Source organism: Physeter macrocephalus, chromosome 3 (genome assembly GCF_002837175.3).
Source record: "Physeter macrocephalus isolate SW-GA chromosome 3, ASM283717v5, whole genome shotgun sequence".
Classification (NCBI taxonomy): domain Eukaryota; kingdom Metazoa; phylum Chordata; class Mammalia; order Artiodactyla; family Physeteridae; genus Physeter; species Physeter macrocephalus.
In genome coordinates, this window is record NC_041216.1 from 10,629,424 (window position 1) to 10,650,306 (window position 20,883).

At 46.9% G+C, this 20,883-nt stretch overlaps 1 protein-coding gene across 1 annotated transcript in view; it reads left to right on the forward strand.

The window, feature by feature from the left end:
* The window catches only part of SPOCD1 (SPOC domain containing 1), a 100,840-nt gene that overhangs the window by 54,575 nt on the left and 25,382 nt on the right, over positions 1–20,883 (forward strand). Inside the window, exons 3-4 of the mRNA XM_055083215.1 lie at positions 16,652–16,798; positions 17,495–17,854. Coding sequence (XP_054939190.1) covers positions 16,652–16,798; positions 17,495–17,854 — 507 coding nt within the window. The remainder of the gene's footprint in view (positions 1–16,651; positions 16,799–17,494; positions 17,855–20,883) is intronic.

Genomic DNA, 20,883 nt, shown 5'->3' on the forward strand with positions numbered 1-20,883 from the left:
ACGTGTCCCCTGCATCGGCAGGCGGACTCTCAACCACTGCGCCACCAGGGAAGCCCTGTCTGTGTGATTCTTAATTCAGCCTTAACTCCTCTGTTTCATGAAACCCAAGCAGGTCCAGGGAAGCTCCTGATGCGGGCCTCTACCCACCCCATCCATTCCATTTCCCTGGTGTCGTGCCCCTCACCATCTCACTCTGAAAGATGAATTCTCTGCTTCCTCCTGAGCCCCTTTCCGACCTGCCCTGCTGTTGTCTGCTTTTCCACCGAATTGTGATTCCATTGTCAGATTTCTCCTGGTTCCCTCAAAGATGGCTTTTGCATCTTTCCCCACTTTTTATTGCTTTCTGGAAAGAGAAGTGGGGAAGGACCAACTTTATCATTTTCAAACAAGATGTTCCAACTGCATCATGAATACTTCCACTTCTCTCCTCTACGGTGGCTGCCCGTCGAGTCTGTGAACTCTGCGGTATCGGCCTCTGTTGACCTCTCTGGTCTCGTTTTCATTGCTCTCCACTCTGTCCACAGTGCACTCTTTCATTTCCTTGAAAGCCCAAGATCTTTCCTGCCTCGGGGCTTTTACTCATCCTTCTCCCTCTTCCTTCTGCTGTTTACCTGGCTGACTCCTACACCTCCTCCAGATCTCAGCTGAAAAAGTCACCTCCGGAAGGAGCTCTCCCTGACTTCCCAGCTGGGGTTCCACAACCCTGTCAAATGCTCCAGTGCTCATCACCTTTCCTCCTGGTGCACAGTCAGGACACATCGTGATCTTTCCCCCCCGCATGCTGTTCTAATTCCATCCAAGCAGCGAAACTGGGCACTTCAGTAGCCCACGAGGCTTTGTTCAGGGTGAAAGCACAATTTCCATTTGGCCTTTTGAAATCCTGACAATAGTACTGGGATCCCCATTGCAGGGGTAGCCAGAGTTCCTGGGACTCCCTGGGATGGAAGGAGGGTCTTTGTGAAGAAAGGCCAGGCGCCTCCCCAGGAGTGTTTAATCCAATGAAGAGGGACAGAAGATTCAGCAGGGTTGTTTCCTGGTATTGTTAGGGCGTCGGCCAGTGGCGGGGTGGGGCACTGGTCCACAGAACTCTCCGGAGGGAACAGGGCTAAGCTGCCTTCCTGAGACAGCTTCGGTTGTTCTTTTAATTGTGTTTTGATTGCACAAAGGACCTTTAAACAGCACTAAAGGCAATGTTTAAAAAGAAAGAAAAGCCACTGGACCCCATCCATCTTACACATCTGATGTGCTGGAAAGAGGCCTGGGCTTGGAGTCCAGCACACCAGGCTTGGCAGCCCTCTTTGCCGATTCCTGGCTGTACCGCCTCGGGCAGCCTGTTGCCCCCCTCTCTCTGCCTTAGTTGCCTAACCTGTAAAGGGGAACAGTTTCTACCTCATGGGGATTTGGGAGCAGTTGGGGAAGTAAGTGAGATCACGTATGTGGAAGCCGTTTGGCATAGTGTCTGGTGTATGGTCGATACTTAGCAAAGCTTCTTTTTTTAAAAAAATCAAGGCAACTGTTTTCATTTTCTTGAAATTTTCAGAAAGCTTCTGCCAAGCCTTCATCAAGTCCAGATGAACATTTTGCACTTGTGATCATGCTTTAAATTTAATTTTGCAGTCTGCTTGTGCACTTACTGTATTCTAAGCACTTGTTTCAACATTTTCATGATTATTTCATAGTGGACGTGCCACTGAATCAATGTGTCATTATTTATGTAGCCATTCTTCTGCTATTGGACATTTTTCAGTGTTGTAAATAATTCCGTATCGAATTCTGTATTCTGTATTCTTGTTACTTTCATTGGTATCTCATTTGTATTTCTCCTACTGAAGGTTGAATATTCTTCCATGTTTACTTACTCCTTCTATTTCCTCACCTGACTTGCCTGCTCATGACCTTTGTCCGGACATCTCTTAGCAACTCAAGATATTTTTTATTGCTGTGTATGAAATCTTTACATAATATAGACATTAACCATTTGCCATTTTCCCCACTCCCTGGGAACAGTTTAATTTTAGTTGTTTTCTAATAGGCAAACTTTAAGTGTTTCATCTATCAGTCTCTGTGTTTGTGATTTCTTTGGTTGAGTTCATTGTTTAACCAACAAACAGCATATGTAAGAGAGGCAAATGGAGAGGTAGGGGGAGGGAGTAAAGGACACCCCATCTCCTGATTTCCAGAAGGTCTCAAGTTGGGGATACAGACATGAACACAGTCACGATGTTGCCCCAGTAAGTGCCAGAACAGTAAGGGTTGCACCAGCACCAGCGGTAGACTGAGCTCTCTCTCTGTGCCAGGCCCCGTTCTAAGAATTTGCATACACTCTCTCATTTAAGCCATACAACAACTCTGTGACTTAAATACAGTTATTATCCCCATTTGATAGATGAGGAGAACGACCCTCAGAATGATTACAAGACTTATCCAAGCTCCAACAGCTAGTAAGAGCTGAAGCCAGTATTTGAAATCAGCCAGTCGGGCTGTAGAGCTTGCCTTCTTAACCACCAGACTAAACCAGCTCCCCAGGGCATCCCCAGAGTGGTTGGTGGTGAGGACAGCAGTGGTAGGGATGGAGCTGTACATCAAGGAAGGCCTCCAGGAGGAGGTGTTGAAACTGAGAAATGAAAGATGAAGACAACTTCACCCTCAGGCAGGGGGCTGTGGAGGAACGGGCATGCCATAAGGAAGGAGCAGCTTTTCCAAAGGCATGAAGCTGTTACCCCCCTGAGAGACTGTAATTTGGCCAGTAGCCTCAGAGTACAGGTGGTTCTTTCATTACCCACATTTTATTTATCTGTGTATTCATCACAGGCTCCATGTTAGGTGCTAGGGATACAGAGGTGAACGGGACTTTCAAGATACCTGCCCCATGGAGCTTTCGTTCAAGGTGGGGGAAACAGACAAGAAAGATGTACTGAACATTTGTCATTCATCACTGCTTAACAGTTTAAAAAATTCCTTTCTATATGTTGATGAGCCCTTATATCTTGAGTTTCTCTTTCCGGAAGCAGAAGTCAGCCCCCCTTGAAGGATACAGATGTGTGACCTACTTTCCTCCAATCACACTCACCCCCTGAGACCAACCAACCAAGAGATGGGCTATGTGTGGGAACAGCTACACGTGGGGCACAACTTTTGCTGGCCTGGGTGGTGGCCAAGGCAGTACTGGTTCCGGGGTCTGTGACAGCAGCAACTCCCCCATCAGTCCAAGTTCTGCAACGTGCTTCTTGGACATGCTCCTGAGCGGCATCTAGAGCTCAGTTCTCCATCATCCAATGAGCCTAACATCCCTAAGTAAATTCTCTTTCTACTTAAATAGGCCAGAGTGGACTCCACTGTCTGCAAGCAAGAATACTGTGACTATGCCGACAAACAAATAAATATGCACACCGGGGAAACCAGGGGGTTTGCCCAGGGTTCCCCAGTGGTGGAGCCAAGATCCGAACCCAGGAGAGTGAGAATCCAGAGCCAGCATATCCTCCTAGATGCCACTGGATCAGCGCCCCCTGCCTAGTGGGTTCAGTCCTACGGGGCTTGCTGGCCTCAGGTGACCATCCAGTCTTCCATCTTTCACGTAGAAGAACACCATTTCCTCTCCCCTTGTCAGGCACACCGTTTGCAGGTGGCTGGGAAGGAAGCCTTTGCATGTGGCGCCCAGGCTCTTGATCTCTTGCAGCAACTGCTGCACTATCTTCCTGCCCTGAGGACTGCAAGGTGATGGGATTGTGTATTTTTGTTAATGTTACTGTCACGCAATTCTGTATCCATCTCATGGTCAGAAATAAGAGAGGGCTACCTCCTGACAGGGCCTGTTGCAGGAAGGGAAGAACCCAGGTTGTGCGGCCTGGAGGTTGTGGGGCCATCTGAGCCCCCCACGTCTGTGTCTTTGTGGAGAAGGAGGGCTCAATGCCCCTGGAAGCCAGCTGTTTGCCCTTGACCTCACTGTTAAGACTACTACTGCAGAAGGGAAAATGGGGACTCCTGCCCGCAATTCAGGATCTGCTTTAGTTAACTCAGCATCTTGTTCTGGGAGACAAGACAACTCGCCCAGAGCACTGAACTGACAGCAAGGGAAGTCGATTGCACACAAGTGGTCTATCAACTGGCAGGGCCTGCCTGTTAGCAGCAAAAGACATGAGGTGTTTTTCTGCTGGATGCATTTCTTTGCATTTTCCAAAGCTGGTGGATCAATAGCTACAGACAGCTCAAATGAATTTCTGTCTCAGCTCCTTACACCCTCAGGTGGGAAGATGCACCATTAGATAACTCAGGTTCCCATCAGGTTCCACTGCTGTCAGCGACTGCTGGCCATGGACTCTCTAGACACTCATGACAGCCTTGTAGGGTCAGAACTACGGTGAGTATTTCAGAGATATGGAAACCGAGGCTCAGAGAGGGGAGGCATTACCCAAAGTCCTAGAGCTGGTCCTTGGCTTCAATGCCCCTGTGCATGTAAGCTGTTTGTTATTACCATTCAGCCAGTTTCCCAGGCTAGGAGTAGTAATGATCCTCAGAGAGGGAAAGTTGCCACCCCAAGGTCACAGAGCCAGTGAATGTCAGCTCTGTCGTTAGAAGCCAGCTTGTGGAATTGCAGAGCCCTCTGCTAGGAGAGCTCGTCACCCTGGGCTGGTCCAGCCTCCACATGCCTGCCCTGGGAATAACGGAGAAAGGCCAGAGGCACTAAGATTTGTGTTTCTCTGAGCAGCCCCCAGAGGGAGAAGCTGGCTCCTTCCCCATCCACCGTACCAAGGGCGTCAATTCCCAGCTCCAGAAGGACCTACTCCCCAAGGCTGCAGTTCTATTTTTAGCCTTGAATCCATCAATAAACAAAGCCTGGCAGAGCAGGCAATTTCTGGCTGCCTGATATTAGTAAGAAGAGAGACAGGGACCATTTATTAAGTATTTTCTGTGTGCTGGGCATTACGCGACATGCTTCACATGGATTATCTACTGAAATCTTTACAACATTCCTATGAAATGACTACTATTATCATCATCATTTTATGAGTAAGGAAAATAAGGCTTGAAGAGGTTAGAGAATTCGCTTGAGGTCACATGGCTGATAAGCTGCAGGGTCAGGGTCCAAATGCAGATTACACCCAGGTTTGTGGGACTCTTAAGTCCATGCTCTTTCCAACCTGGGAGTCTCCAGATAAGAAAGTCTGGCAGAGGGAACAGCACAGGCAAAGGCAGGGAAGTGTGAAGTGCAAGGCCTCTTTGGGGAACAGTGAATAGTCTAGTGAGATTTGGGTTGAGAAGGAAGATGAGGCCAAGGCCTAGAGCAGGGCAAGCTTCAGTAAGATCTTGAATCCCAGATAATAGCTTCCGTTTATTGAGCACCTACTATGTGTGTTAGGAGTATTAGGTGCATCTCATAAGTTTATCACCTAATATACTTTGGGGGGCTCATTCAATGGTAGCTGTTTGGAGGCTATTATTATTTCTCTTTTGCAGATGAGAAAACTGAGGTATTGAGAGGTCAAGTAACTGCCCAGGGCCACTAGGATTGGAATCCGAGTCTGGCTGATTGCAGAGACCTTGATGTTACCCTGACCAGTTGGGAGGGCGAGTAACAAAAACAGTTTTAGGCAAAAGGACATTTATCTAAAGTCCAGGAATGAAGAAGATAAGGTAGGTTGCAAAGATCACAGAGAGGCAGAATTTTTACTTTGTTTTGTTCTTTAAATAAGTTTATTCACACACACTGAGGACAGCAGTTACGTCACTATGGTTACAAAGTTTTCTGGGGCCGGAACTGGCAGACAGACTCAACCAGGGGAAAGGGCATTGTTTCTGCAGGGCAGTGGCTGGGGAGGGAGGAAAGGGCAGGGTCCAAAGTTCAGGTGTGTCCAGCAGCTTCGAGGTCCCTCATGGTCAGAGGTGCAGCCGGAGCTCGGGTTGTGGAAGCCCAGTAGCAAGGGGCAGGGGTGAGTGAAGGGGGATGGGTCAGTCTGAGTCTCAGCTGCATCTGATATCTGACATCAAAAGTCTCCAAGGAGATAGGAAATATACCCGTCCTCTGACACACATACAATAATGGGGGTACGTCACATGTCAAAGGGACATAGGAGCCAATTGAAAGAGCTCCCGGTGACCAAAGCTGGACCAGTTTGAGTGACAAAAGAAATAAAGTAGCATTGGATTACCACCACCCAAAGTGTACAATAAATATCCATGAGTCCTTATGGATACAAATAAATGATTGAATAAATGATGTAAATAAATGATTAAGAAGAGACAAATGTCCCATGTGGAATTCCAAATAATTTATGTAGCTATTCCGCCCGCAGGGAGGTGGAGCATAACTCCTCACTGCTTAGGTGTGGGCTACTGGGCTACACACAGTACCGCCTTCCTGAGTACCATGGGGTGGGGGGCACAGAGTAACGTTTTCAGTGGAGAAACCTGGCAAACGCAACCTCAGCCAGGTGATCAAGGTCGACAGTGCTAAGCAGTCATGTTGATACGACGTGTGTCCATCAGCAGTCTTGGGCAGGGTGCCAGCAGCTTTACATAAACACAGGCATGTCCACCTGCAGCGGCCACAGCCCAGGGTTACTGCTGACTGCGTCTGTCCACGACCCTGTGGGATGGGGACCAGGAACCCTGGAGCATCTGGCCATTGATCGCCTCAGCTGCTAGGAGCTCAGAGGCACAGGAAATCCAGTCCCTTCAACCATGGCCCAGGTCTTAGAGGGGGAGCCGGGCTCAAGCAGCATCTTGGGAGGGATCTGTCAGAGGCCCAGCAGTGCCCAGCAACCTTGACTGGGATCCCTGGCTACAGAGTTCACAGTGTCCAGTGGCATGACCTGGAGTCAGAGGAGCAAAAGTGCCTAGAGGAGGTCCCTGGGGCTGGGGTCCAGGCAGCTGGCAGCCTCAGCAGAGTCCTGAGATACAGTGGTGTATCTCCACCTTCAGACGAGACCAAGCCTCAGGACGAGGGGCTGCATCCTTGTGTTCTGGAGCCTCTTGCCTGGGGCCCAGAGGGTCTGCTTCTGGTTTTCCAGTTCATGAGTCAACAACCTGGAACATGTCCTTCAGCAAATCAGGGAACCTGGGAGGCGGAGCGATGTTGAGCCCGAGGCCCGTCCAGGCTGGGCTCGGTGGAGGGGACAGCACGGTGACCTATGAGCGAGCAGCCCCACTGCCTTCTGCTGAAGATCTCTGGGGCTGGGGCGCGCAGTGCACAGCAGGAGTGCTGCTGCTGGCTGGCAGGAGCTGGCCGGGAACTGGCCGTGCAGGGGGTGCCTCCGGGGAAGCTTAGTTCCCAGTGACTTCTGTTCTCCCTCCAGGGGCTCCCCTCCTGGCTGCTCAGTGTGGTCCAGATCAGTCCCTTCATTCCCTGGGTTCCACAGCTTGTGAAGCCAGGTGGAAGAAAGTGCACAAAGGCATCCATGGAAAATGAACTTTGTCCTCTCTGGCCCTCCCCAGCTGCTGGAGAAGCCAATTTACAAAAATCAGCTCATCTCAGGGAGTGAAGACTGAGCTTCCCCCTAGATGAATCCATAGTGGAATCCAGTGTGGTAGCCAGAGGCAAACAGCAGAGCCAAGGCCCAGCCTGTTGAGTAATTGACTGGAGGGAATCCTGCCAGATGAGAGCTGCCTGGTGCCCCAGGAAGGCCCCCAACCCTGGGAACTGCTGGGAAAAGCAGAGGGAAAGGTGGAACTGACAGACCTTACGGCTGATGGGAGGTAAGCCTGACTTCCAGGTTTCTGGCTGGGAGCACTCAGTGGATGGACCCCAGGACACTGGGAGGGGGATGTAGGAGGAGGACCAGGTGGGGCAGAAACCCAGCGTGGGTCACAGCGGCTGGCTAGAGGCTGGGAGTGGAGATGGCGCCTCTTGGACTGGGAGGACAAAGCCCTTTGTGTCAGGACTCCACATCCACTCACTCGGCTGGTGCCCAGCCAGGAAGGCCCAACCCCGGAGCCCTCAATCAGTGGCAACTTCTCTGCCATACGAGCAGCACCTCGGCCTCCTCCATCAGCACCCTGTCTCTCCCTGATTCTCAGGAGCCCCTCTGTTTCTTCCCATCTGGGCTCCAGGCCTCAGCTCTCTCCATCCCCTTCCCTTCCTCCGATGCATGGAATTTCTGGCCCTGCAGCCCACTCAGCCAAGTGTCGCCTCCCAGCTTGCCAATCTAGACTGGGCCTGGATACTTTGGGAGGGGGAAGGGAGGGAAAGAACCACCAAGTGTTGAGTAGCTACTGGTCTAGGTGCTCCTCACGTCACTCTGCCAGGTGCATTGCCGCCCTCTCATTAATGGCAGCCCTGGGATTTGAACCTACATCTGGCTGGCTCCAAAGTCACTGCTCTTTGCGCAAGAGGAGAGAGCTGTACTGCCCACGTGCTCTAAACACTGAGGCAGCCCCTTGCTCCTGCATCTCCATCATCCCCTCTTCCCTGCTTCCTTCTCACTTGGCCGTAAACTCAATGCTCCCTTTTCTGGAAATCCTCTCCCCTTGACCTTGCAATTCTCTCCTTCCTTTTGCTATCAAACTGCCAGCTTGGTTTCCTCTGTCACCCCACCCCTTATCCCTCTGAGTTTTGATCAACTCAGCCCTCACCCCTTACCCACACACCCAGCCCAGCCACTCCTGCTGGAGTCACCAATACCCCCCGGGCTTCACGATGGGCCCTTTCTTTCTTTTTTTTCTTTTCCCCATTATGGTTTATTATAGGATATTGAATATAGTTCCCTGTGCTATACAGTAGGGCCCTCTTGTTTATTTTATATATAGTAGTTTATATCTGCTAATCCCAAACTCCTAATTTATCCCTCCCCCACCCCCTTTCCCCTTTGGTAGCCATAAGTTTGTTTTCTATGTGTGTGGGAGTCTATTTCTGTTTCGTAAATAAGTTCATTTGTGTCATACTTTCAATTCCACATACAAGTGATACGCTGGGCCTTTGCTTAGTCTTTATATTTCCAGGTTCTTCTGTAGCAATTGACACTCTCTTTTTTAAAAATTATTATTTATTTTGGGCTGCGCCGGGTCTTAGTTGCGGCATGCAGACTCTTAGTTGCAGCATGCATGTGGGATCTAGTTCCCCAACCAGGGATCGAACCCACGCCCCCTGCACTGGGAGCGCAGAGTCTTACCCACTGGACCACCAGGGAAGTCCCAGGCAATTGACACTCTCAACAGATAAACTACTCCTTGAAAAAATAAAAGATTTGTTTTTCCTTAAAAATGTAAAGGTGGGCTTCCCTGGTGGCACAGTGGTTGAGAATCTGCCTGCCAGTGCAGGGGACACGGGTTCGAGCCCTGGTCTGGGAGGATCCCATATGCCACGGAGCAACTGGGCCCGTGAGGCACAACTACTGAGCCTGCGCGTCTGGAGCCTGTGCTCCGCAATGAGAGGCCGCGACAGTGAGAGGCCCGCGCACCACGATGAAGAGTGGCCCCCGCTCGCCACAAGTTAGAGAAAGCCCTCACACAGAAACGAAGACCCAACACAGTCAAAAATAATTAAATAAATAAATTTTTTTTTAAATGTAAAGGAAATATGTGACCCCCCCAAAAAATATTTATCGCAGGAAAGAAAGAAGAAGGAGAGAAAGAGAGAGAGAGAGAGAGAGAGAGAGAGGCAGGCTACTAAGAATTAGAAAGTGGTCATTAACCCAAGTGAACTTATCTATGAAACAGAAACAGACTCACAGACATAGAGAACAGACTTTTGGTTGCCAAGGGGGAGGGGGTTGGGGGAGGGATGGATTGGGAGTTTGGGATTAGCAGATGCAAACTATTATATATAGAATGGATAAACAACAAGGTCCTACTGTATAGCACAGGGAACTATATCCAATATCCCATGATAAAATATAATGGAAAAGAATATGAAAAAGAATGTATATATATGTATAACTGGGTCACTTTGCTGTACAGCAGAAATAAACACATTGTAAATCAACTATACTTCAATAAAATAAAATAAAATTTAAAAAAAGAAAGTGGTCATTAAGAAGCGAGAAAACGGCACTTTTAGGATGCAGAATCATTGGGTTTCTCCCACGTTGGTGGTGGGAGTGTAAGTTGGCACAACTACTTAGGAACACAGTCGGACATTAGTGTGTAAACTCCAACATTCACCCATCCTATCTAGTAGTCGCCTCTGATGCCAGTGTCACATCCCCTTAGTTCACCTTTAAGCCGCAACTGTAATCCCCGTCCGCCCAGCTCAGGACTCACGTGTGCTGACAGCTCCCCACACAGCAAAGGTACACATTTTTCTGTTTTCTGCCCAGGGTTTTCTCCACTGGGTGGCTGGGGGTGGCAGCACTCAGCCCATCCACAAGCACAGCCTAGAAATGTAGGGAAGTTAACATCCCGGAGGCATCCCTTGATCAATGGGGCTCAGGAGCCTGCAGATAAATGCCCCTGCTGTCCATCCTTCAGGCCCACAATTCTGGGAACCAGCCCCCAGCAGTCACCTCAATATTTCTCCCTTATGTTGTATTTTCCTCCTTCCCTGTCCCACTCTCTCCTGCTTCCTGGCATGACTCCTGAAATAAATTATCAGCATCCCTTTTGTCTCAGGCTCTGCTTTAGGGGACCCAAACTAAGACAACTATGACCCAGCAATTCCACTCCTAGCTCCATATTCAACAGATAATCTTACCAGGTACATCAGGAGATATAAGAATGTTCCTGTTGGCACAAAAGCACTGGCAGGGGCTTCCCTGGTGGCACAGTGGTTGAGAGTCCGCCTGCCGATGCAGGGGACACGGGTTCGTTCCCTGGTACGGGAAGATCCCACATGCCGCGGAGCGGCTAGGCCCGTGAGCCATGGCCGCTGAGCCTGCGCGTCCGGAGCCTGTGCTCCGCAACGGGAGAGGCCACAACAGTGAGAGGACCGCGTACCGGAAAAAAAAAAAAAAGAAGGGGAAAAAAGGGTGAAATTAAAATAGCAAAGAAATGGAGATGTTTTAGGAGGGGTGAAATCATGTTAAAGGAAATTGTCTTACTCGGGAGAAGAACAAAAATGTCAATGTAGACTTTCTTGGATAAATATAAATGAAAGTTCATATGTTATAAATTTAAGGGTAACTGTTAAAGTTTAGAAATAGGAAAATATAATTTCAAATCTGGTGGAGGAAAATAAAGGGGGTAAGTATAATTTGACAAGTCCTAAAGAAGGCAAAAAGGAATAAAAATAAAGCAGAGAATTCGCGATAAGAAAGCATAAAGAGCAATGGGAGAAATAAGACCAAATATATCAGTCGTCCCAATCATATGAATAGGTAAAACACACTAATGGGAGACAAAGAGGCTCTGATTGGATTTCTAAAGCCTAACTATATGCCATTTACAAGACGAATAGTGAAAAGCAAAACTACACATAAAGGTTGAAAATAATAGAAAAATTACACCAGGTAAGTACTGACTGAAAGGCAGAAATGTATTCATATTAATATCAGAAAAACTGAATTAAAGCAAAATAACATTAATAGGAAGAAAGAAGAACATTTGGCACTGATGAAAGTTATAATGTACCAAAAAGATTTAAAATTATTTATGAATTTGTATGCACTTTAAAAAGTGTTTTGAGGTATATACAACAGGAACGTACTGAAGTAAAGGGAGAAATTGACAAGTCCACAATAATGGTGTGAGATTTAAAAACACATCTCTCAGAAATTGATAGATCATGTAGATGAAAAATTAATATATTATAGAGGAAAATGTGGAAGCACTCACTCGGCATCTATTCCCACACCCTAGTGTGCAGAAAGCTGAAAACTGTTTCCCAGAGTCTCTTACAGCTAATGTTCCAGATGTGGATTAGTTTCCACCACTTGGTGCCACAGTGCAAGATCTAGAAGGTGGATGAGAGGCAGAGATCATTATCCTTTTCCTTGGGCTGTTATTGCTTACAAGCACAATCCTAGAGCCATCGAGTTTTTCTGTGCCAATGACTGGCCTCTGGTTTTGTGAATGTTAGGAAGCAGTGTCAGTGTTGGCAGTGCTTGTGTCCCACTCTTTGGCTTGTTACAACAGTGTATCATAAACGTGGTTCTAGGGATAGATAGCATCCCAGAGACCCAACCTCAAGTGCACTCCTACAGCCCTTCCAATGACTCTAAAAATTTAATGCTCATTTTGCTTAAAATACCTGGAGTGGTTTCTGTCTTGTGCACTGAATGCTGATTTCTACAGATTCAGATTACTATAGATTACTATGGATTTGAAAATGTGGTTATAAACCTTTAATATATAAAGAGGTAAGAAAAGCTTACACTATTAAACTGAGAATTTACATTATTTCAAGCACACAAATATTTTTAAATTTTATTTCATTTTATTTTTTTTTATTTGTTTATTTTTGGTTGTGTTGGGTCTTCGTTTAGGTGTGCGGGCTTCTCATGGCGGTGGCTTCTCTTGCTTCGGAGCACGGGCTCTAGGCGTGTGGACTTCAGTAGTTGTGGCACTCGGGCTCAGTAGTTGAAGCACACAACAAATATTAACGGCTCACAAAGGAAATCTTAAACATTTCTCAAAGTCAACATTATATACCGTTTTATCTCATCACAATGCAGTAAAATTACATTTATTTTCAATAATAACAGGTAGCTTTAATTTTTTCATTTATTTGAACCCTAAATGCACACATAAACTTCTAAATTATCCATGAATAAGAGAGTAAATTATAACAAATTATAAAATACTTATAGCTGAATGACGATAAAAGCATCACCATTACCTATGAGGGCTTGTAGGACGCAGCTAAAGAAGTACTTAGAGAAGAATGTATAGCATTAAATGAATTAATTATGAATAAAAATAGTTTTTAAAATGAGCTGAAGGTTCAGGTTAAGAAGGAATTAAAAGAACAATAGTAAACCAAAGGAAGTTGAAGAAATCAAGTAATGAAAGAAAGAGCAGAAGATAAGGAAGTAGAAAATATAATGACAATGGAAATTCCCTGGCGGTCCTGTGGTTAGGACTCGGCACTTTCACTGCTGGGGCCCACGTTCAATCCCTGGTTGGGGAACTAAGATCCCACAATCTGTGTGGTGCGGCCAAAAAATATATATATATGTATATATATAATGACAACAACAACAGAAAAACAGAGATAACAAACAAAAGTCTAATTCTTTGAAAAACACCCTAGAAAGACTGATCAGGAGAGAAAGAGAACAAGCCCAAATAAACATTATTAGGAATGAAAAGGGGAATATAACTCTGATACAACAGAGATCTTTTGAATCATGGAATACTATGGACAACTTTGTGCCATTAAATTTGAAAACCTTGATAAAATGGACAAATTTTAGGAAAATATAAATTGCTAAAATTATTTCAAAAACAAATAGAACTGAACAAACCAATAGTCATTTAATAAATGAAGGTAGTAGTAAAATGTCTCATTCACCAAATGGCACCATATAATTTTCCAATGAATTTCACCAAATGTTATAAGGAGTAGAAAATCTAGGGACTTCCCTGGTGGCGCAGTGGTTACGAATCCTCCTGCCAATGCAGGGGACACGGGTTCGAGCCCTGGTCCGGGAAGATCCCACATGCCTTGGAGCAACTAAGCCCATGCGCCACTACTGAGCCTGCGCTCTAGAACCCGCGAGCCACAACTACTGAAGCCCGCGTGCCTAGAGCCCGTGCTCTCCAACAAGAGAAGCCACCGCAATGAGAAGCCCGCGCACCGCAAGGAAGAGTAGCCCCCGCTCGCTGCAACTAGAGAAAGCCCGCGCACAGCAACGAAGACCCAACGCAGCCAAAAATAAAATAAATAATAAAAATAAATACATTTTAAAAAATGAAATAGGGATAATAACAGTATTTACCTCTTAGACTTGGTGTAAGAATTAATATAGGTAAATTAAAAGAGGTAAACATAGGATTAATATAGGTTAAGGATTTAGACCAGTCCCTGGCTTGAAGTAGCACTATTTGTATTAGCCACCATTGTCCTTTTATCCTCTGTACCATGTGGTACCTTCATTCCCCCTTTCTTTGCCCAGTGGTGGGAGACATCCATTATCTGAATGGACCAGAATAACAGTCCACTTGGTCTTAGGGGCCCTGGTCCATGTCTCTGCCATCATGGCCAGGACATTCCATAGTGGGAGGTCATCTCACTCCCCAAATTTTTTTCTTTAGAGCAGTAATTGTGGTCATTGGTGACATCCAATCTCAACTCTTACCTCATTTGTGACCCTGGCAGCCATATCATGAGAGTTTTCAATATGGATCACACTACAACTTCCTTTTTTTTTAAATTAAAATTTATTTTCTAGAAGAGTTTTAGATTTAAAGAAAAATATTGAAGATTAGTATAGAGAGTTTCCATATACCCAGCACTCAGTTTCCCTCACTAACATTTTCTTATTTATTTATTTATTTATTTATTATTATTTTTTTGCGGTACGCGGGCCTCTCACTATTGTGGCCTCTCCCGTTGCGGAGCACAGGCTCCGGACATGCAGGCTCAGTGGCCATGGCTCACGGGCCTAGCTGCTCCGCGGCATGTGGGACCCTCCCGGACCGGGGCACGAACCCAGGTCCCCTGCATCGGCAGGTGGACTCTCAACCACTGCGCCACCAGGGAAGCCCAACATTTGCTTTTTTAATTCAACATTATGTCTTTGAGATACATCCATGTTAATCTACATATATCTAAATGTATTCACTCTAACTGGGTGTAGTAATTCATTGACCTGGAAGCTTCTCAGCCTCACATGTCACAGCTTTAGTGCTGGGGAATTCCATCTCCCTCTCAGTGAGGTCTATCAAATCCCTGGTTCTGAAATGAAAGTATTTACATAGTCATAATGTTATAAATGTCATTTGGTTTTCAATGTTAAGGAATACATACAGGCAAAGTATGGCAGACTGAATTATGTTTACAAGAGAGAATGTACATGCTAACAACCTTAAAGCAAAAGTTAAGGCTGAGTTGATGGAGGAAGGCAGAATCGGGGAGGGGAAATCAAGGGAACTTATTCATTTCACACAGGAGAGTCAAGAGATACAATCTAAAGAAGAAACAGACATTTAAGACTATTATTTAAACTGATACAGTTGACCCTCCATATGTTCTGGTTCCAGATCTGGATTCAACCAACCTCAGATGGAAAATATTTTTTAAAAAATTTCAAGAAAGTTCCCAAAAGCAAAACTTGAATTTGCTGGGCACATGCAAAATATTTACACAGCATTTACATTCTACAAGGTATTATAAATAATCTAGAGATGACAAAGTATTCGGGAAGAGGTACATAGGTTACATACAAATGCTGTGCCATTTGATATAAGGGACTTGAGCATTCGGGAATTTTGGTATGCCTGGGGGTTGGGTAACCGAATCCCCCATACAGAGGGAAGACTGTAACAGCAACCAATGGAAAAAAAAAAAAAGATAAATATAAAAACAAAAACTTGGAGGAGAAAGGGGGAAAGGTTGATTAATGAAATCTCACAGCAGGTAGTCAATAGATACTGTTAACATTAATAAACCAAGTAATAGAGGCAGGAGTATATTATTCATAGTTATATGAATTTTTAAAAAAGAGAGAGAAGAAAGAAAGAAAAGAAAGAAAGAAAAAGAAAGAAAGAAAGAAAGGAAGGAAGGAAGGAAGAAAGAAAGAAAGAAAGGAAGGAAGGAAGGTTGGTCCCAAGAGTTGGGGAGTGAGACGACAGTTTTAGCTTTTTATTTCTAATCTCTCTGTTGGGCATTGCATCGGATGTGCATTTTCATCTATATGAATTATATTTGAGATAACAATAATTAAAATAAATAATTGAGCAAAAATTTAGATCTGATTCTGACATTCCTCTAGAGGTTCAGGCACTTTCAGTAACTCCCCATCGCCTTATGATCAAGTTTAAACTCTCAGGCAGGCAGGCAAGCAGGCAGGCAGGCAGGCATTCAAGGTCCTTCGTCACCAGGCACCTCCTCCGGGAAGCCCTCGGTGGGGGAGAGCGCCCTCTGCCGGAAAAGGGACGCCAGCACGCTTGGGGTACCGCCCTTTACGTATCAACAGACTCCGCCCCCATCCCTCCCTCAGGGCTTCCCGCCTCACGTGCTCTCAGGCCCTTTACAGTTGGGGGTGGAACCCCGAGAGGTGGAGCCGAGACCCCTGGTGAGAGCGTGTGGGCCGGTGGGGGACTACCGGGTCAGGCCTGGGACCCTGACTGGAGTGTCTATCAGACCCGGCCCGATGTGAGGCGGGGGCGGTCAGGGTGATGGGAATTAACCTCATTACGTGTCTGCTTGGTTCAGAGTGGTTTAGGTCTGGGCTTTCTGTTGGGGAGAGAATCCCGGCTCTTCCACTTCTTATCTGCGCATATCCTTGGGCGAGTCACTGAATTTCAGTTTCCTCACCTGTGGCTGCCAGCATGAAATGAAATAATGCACAGAAGTAACTAATTAATAAATGATAGCTGCGTTATTATGGCCCATTTAAGCAAAAGTGTGAACTCTCAGAGAGGGAAAGACCTTAAAGGTGGACGTAGCTCAACCCTGCTTGGAGACAGGCCTCCCCTCCCTCACCTGGGGTGCTTACATCAGTACCTGGTGGTGCCACCTGTAAGGGAGGCTGCCTCCCAGGTTCCCACTGGCCTGGTGTCCTGAGTGGGCTGGCGGGTCAGACCCTTCGTGATGAAGTCCCTTTCTGTCTCCTCACAGGGCCTGCCTTCTGCTTTGGGCCCCTGTCGGTGGGCAGACATGTCTCAGGAGGCAGCTGCAGAAGGCTCCAGCACAGAGGACCCCGTTCTCAGTCTGCACAACAGCTGTGGGCTTTTCCAGGAGGATATGGAAGAAACCAGCTCCATGGTAGGCCTGGCACCAGACCTGCCAGGAGAGAGCTCTGGGACCCCAGTTTGGGCGGGCAGCAGGAAGAGGGTCCTCAGAGAAGAGGCTCATCAAGATGCCAGCTCCCAGGTAGTGGGTGCTCCTGGGACTAGCCTGGAGGCCAAGGCCTACCTGGTGGTCCTGGGGCTGCAAGCTATGGGAGAGAGCCAGGATTCGGTGCCCGGCCCCAGGCTCCACATCCAGCCGCCCACAGTGCCTGCCCACGGGAGGGCTCAGGCCTCCAAGAGGCTCCAGGTTACAATGCACGACATCTTAGCTGGAAGCTGGCCCAGGAATCTTTGTAGTGTGTCCGTGGGAACAAGACAGAAAAGCAGGAGGTCTGAGGCCCCCTCAGAGGATGAGGAGGGGGCTGATGACATCTTGTGGCTTGGTCAGAGCCCTGGTGGGGACAAGCCCCAGTCTGTGGGAGACTCCCCACAAGGTGCTGACGTGGAGTCCTTGGGAGGCCCTTGCAGTCCTCTCTCTTGCAAGGACACTGGGTGTGGGCCTGGAGATCCAGGTGGAAGTTGGATGAGCTGTGCCCCAGGGATTGAGAAGTTTGAATATTTGCCCACTGCAGAGGGCGGGACCCAGCCAGGTAGCCCCTGTGACCCTGTCAGGTCCCCACTGCCCAGTGGAGGCGAGTCCCTTCAGCCAGCTGCCCGGGATCCTCCACAGAACCCTGTACTGTGCCTGGGAGTGTCCGGAAAGTCTTCCACAGAGCAGCAAGAAGCCAGACACATCGTGGGGCCTGGCGGTGGTGATGGCCCTGCCACCTCACACAACCAGGAGGAGCTGGAGGTCAAGGCTCAGCCAGTGTCTGGGGGGATGCCAGGACAGGGACTCGCTGCTGCCCTGCAGCCTGTAGCCAGCAAGGCTAGCTCAGGACCATCCAAGGGGCAGAGAAGATCCAAGTGTGCTAAACAGTTGAGAAGGGGCCCGGTGCCCTATGCCCAGGACCAGGGCACTGACAGATGCCCAGACGACTCCAACCAGGACCAGGCAGAGGAATCCAGCCCAGGAGACTGCCCCAAACTGGTAGGTTGAGTCTGAGAGGTTGAGATAGGAAGGGCATCATCATCTTTTGGAGTCAGTGTGTCCTGAATTGAAATCTTATCTCTGCCCACTTCCTTGTTGAGTGACCCTGGAATATTTTTTAACCTGCTTCATCTGTAAAAAGGGAATACTAATTCCAATTTAATGGGGTTGGTTTTTTTTTTCATAATATTTGCATATAACCTACACACATCCACATCCTATATTTTATTTTTTAAAATTTATTTTATTTTATTATTATTATTATTCTTTGGCTGTGTTGGGTCTTTGTTGCTCCTCGTGGCCTTTCTCTACCTGCGGTGCGGGGGCACCTCTTCGTTGAGGTGAGCGGGCTTCTCATTGCAGTGGCTTCTCTTGTTGAGGAGCACGGGCTCTAGACGCATGGGCTTCATTAGTTGCAGCACGGGGGCCCTCGTGGCCTTTAGAGAAAGGTGCCCCCCTGCGGTGCGGGGGCACCTCTTCGTTGAGGTGAGCGGGCTTCTCATTGCAGTGGCTTCTCTTGTTGAGGAGCACGGGCTCTAGACGCATGGGCTTCATTAGTTGCAGCACGGGGGCTCAGTAGTTGTGGCTCACGGGCTCTAGAGCGCAGGCTCAGCAGTTGTGGTGCACGGGCTTAGTTGCTCCGTGGCATGTGGGATCTTCCCAGACCAGGGCTCGAACCCGTGTCCCCTGCATTGGCAGGCGGATTCTTAACCACTGCACCACCAGGGAAGCCCCAATGGGTTTTTTTTGGTTTTTGGTTTTTTTTCTTGTGGTACACAGGCCTCTCACTGTTGTGGCCTCTCCCATTGTGGAGCACAGGCTCCGGACGCGCAGGCTCAGCGGCCATGGCTCACGGGCCCAGCCGTTCCGCGGCATGTGGGATCTTCCCGGACTGGGGCACGAACCCGTGTCCCCTGCATCGGCAGGTGGACTCTCAACCGCTGCGCCACCAGGGAAGCCCCGATAGGGTTGTTTTGAGCAGCAGTCCCTAACCTTTCTGGCACCAAGGACCAGTTACGTGGAAGACAATTTTTCCACGGACCGGGGTCAGGGGATGGTTTCGGGATAATTCAAGTGCATTATATTTATTGTGCCCTTCATTTCTATTATTATTACATTGTAATATATAATGAAATAATTATACAACTCACCATAGTGCAGAATCAGTGGGAGCCCTTAGGTTGTTTTCACTTGCCACTCACTGATAGAGTTTTGATATGAGTCTGCAAGAAATTGATTTATTATGGCCTCTGTGCAGTCAAACCTCTCTGCTAATGATAATCTGTGTTTGTAGCCGCTCCCCAGTGCTAGCATCACCGCCTCAGCTCCACCTCAGATCATCAGGCATTAGATTCTCATAAGGAGCGCGCAACCTAGATCCCACGCCTGCGCAGTTCACAGTAGGGCTCACGCTCCTATGAGAATCTAATGCCACCGCTGATCTGACAGGAGGCGGAGCTCAGGCAGTAATGCGAGCAATGGGGAGCGGCTGTAAATACAGATGAAGCTTCGCTCGCTCAGCCGCCGTTCACCTTCTGCTGTTCAGCCTGGTTCCTGACAGGCCACAGACCAGTACCTTTCTGTGGCCGGGGGATGAGGACCCCTGGTTTTGAGGGTTAAATGAGATGATGGTGTAAACTAACGTGCCTAGCATAAGGCACAAGGTAAATCCATTTATGTTAAATTTGCTTTTTCTTGAGTGTTATAATAGCCTTATGAGACAGGCATTAGCCCTGTATTTCCAGTTGGGGAAACTGAGGCTCAGAGAAGTTATTAAACGTCTCTAAGCTCACACAGCAAGGGAGGCAGTGCCTGGCTGTGTTCCCTGTATTCACTGCTTCCCTTTCCATTGTTCTTTTACTGATAGTAATATTTGTCATTTTATAAATAATCATAGCTAACATGTTTGTACACCAAAGGCAGAAGATGGCATTACCTGTGTTTGATGTATATTTCTCACATAGTTGAATTTTTTTTATTTAAGTATTTGATTTACAATATCATGTTAGTTTCAAGTGTACAGCATAGCAATTCAGTGATATATATATACACATATATATATACATATATATGTATATATATTGTTCTTCAGATTCTTTCCCCTTATAGATTATTACAAAATATTGAGTATAGTTAGTTCCCTGTGCTATACAGTAGGTCCTTGTTGGTTATCTATTTTATATATAGTAGTCACATAGTTAAATTTTTATCACATTGATTGAATATGTATTATGTGCTAAGTGCTTTTGGTTTAGTCTTCACCGGAAGCCCAGAGAGGTAAGGTTACAGGCCCAAGGTCCCACAGCTGGTAAATGACAAAGCCAGGATGCAGACCCAGACAGTCTGTCTGGAGAGCTTGCTGGACTGCTTGCTTGTGCACATTCCCCGCTAGCATCACAGCAGTAATAGCAGCTGGCCTGCCTACCATGAGCTGGGTATATTCCCGAGCTCTTTATCTTCCATCTTCCTAACCACCATACAAGGTAGATGCTAATGATGTATACCCATTTTAATGTTGTGGGCACTGAGGCTCAGACAGGTAAAGTGACTATGTCAAGACCAAACAGCAGATTAGTAGAACTGGGATAGGAACCAATGAGCTGCCTGTGTGATTGACCACTATTTGGTACTATAATTACATTAGAAGTGCTATTACATTGTCTTTGCAAACACCACTCAAAACATTAATTTTTAATAAAAAAACTAGTATGTGTTTATCATAGAAAATAAGGAAGAAATAAAAATTCCCATAATGCCAACATTCACAGCTATCTCCTGTTGACATTTTTTTTGTAATTGCAACAAGTTTTATTAATAATGTCAAAATTCTATTAGAACCTAGTATGTTAACTTATAAGATACAGTTAATATTCTTTTTTTTAACATCTTTATTGGAATATAATTGCTTTACAGTGGTGTGTTAGTTTCTGCTTTATAACAAAGTGAATCAGCTATACATACACATACATCCCCATATCCCCTCCCTCTTGCGTCTCCCTCCCACCCTCTCTATCCCACCCCTCTAGGTG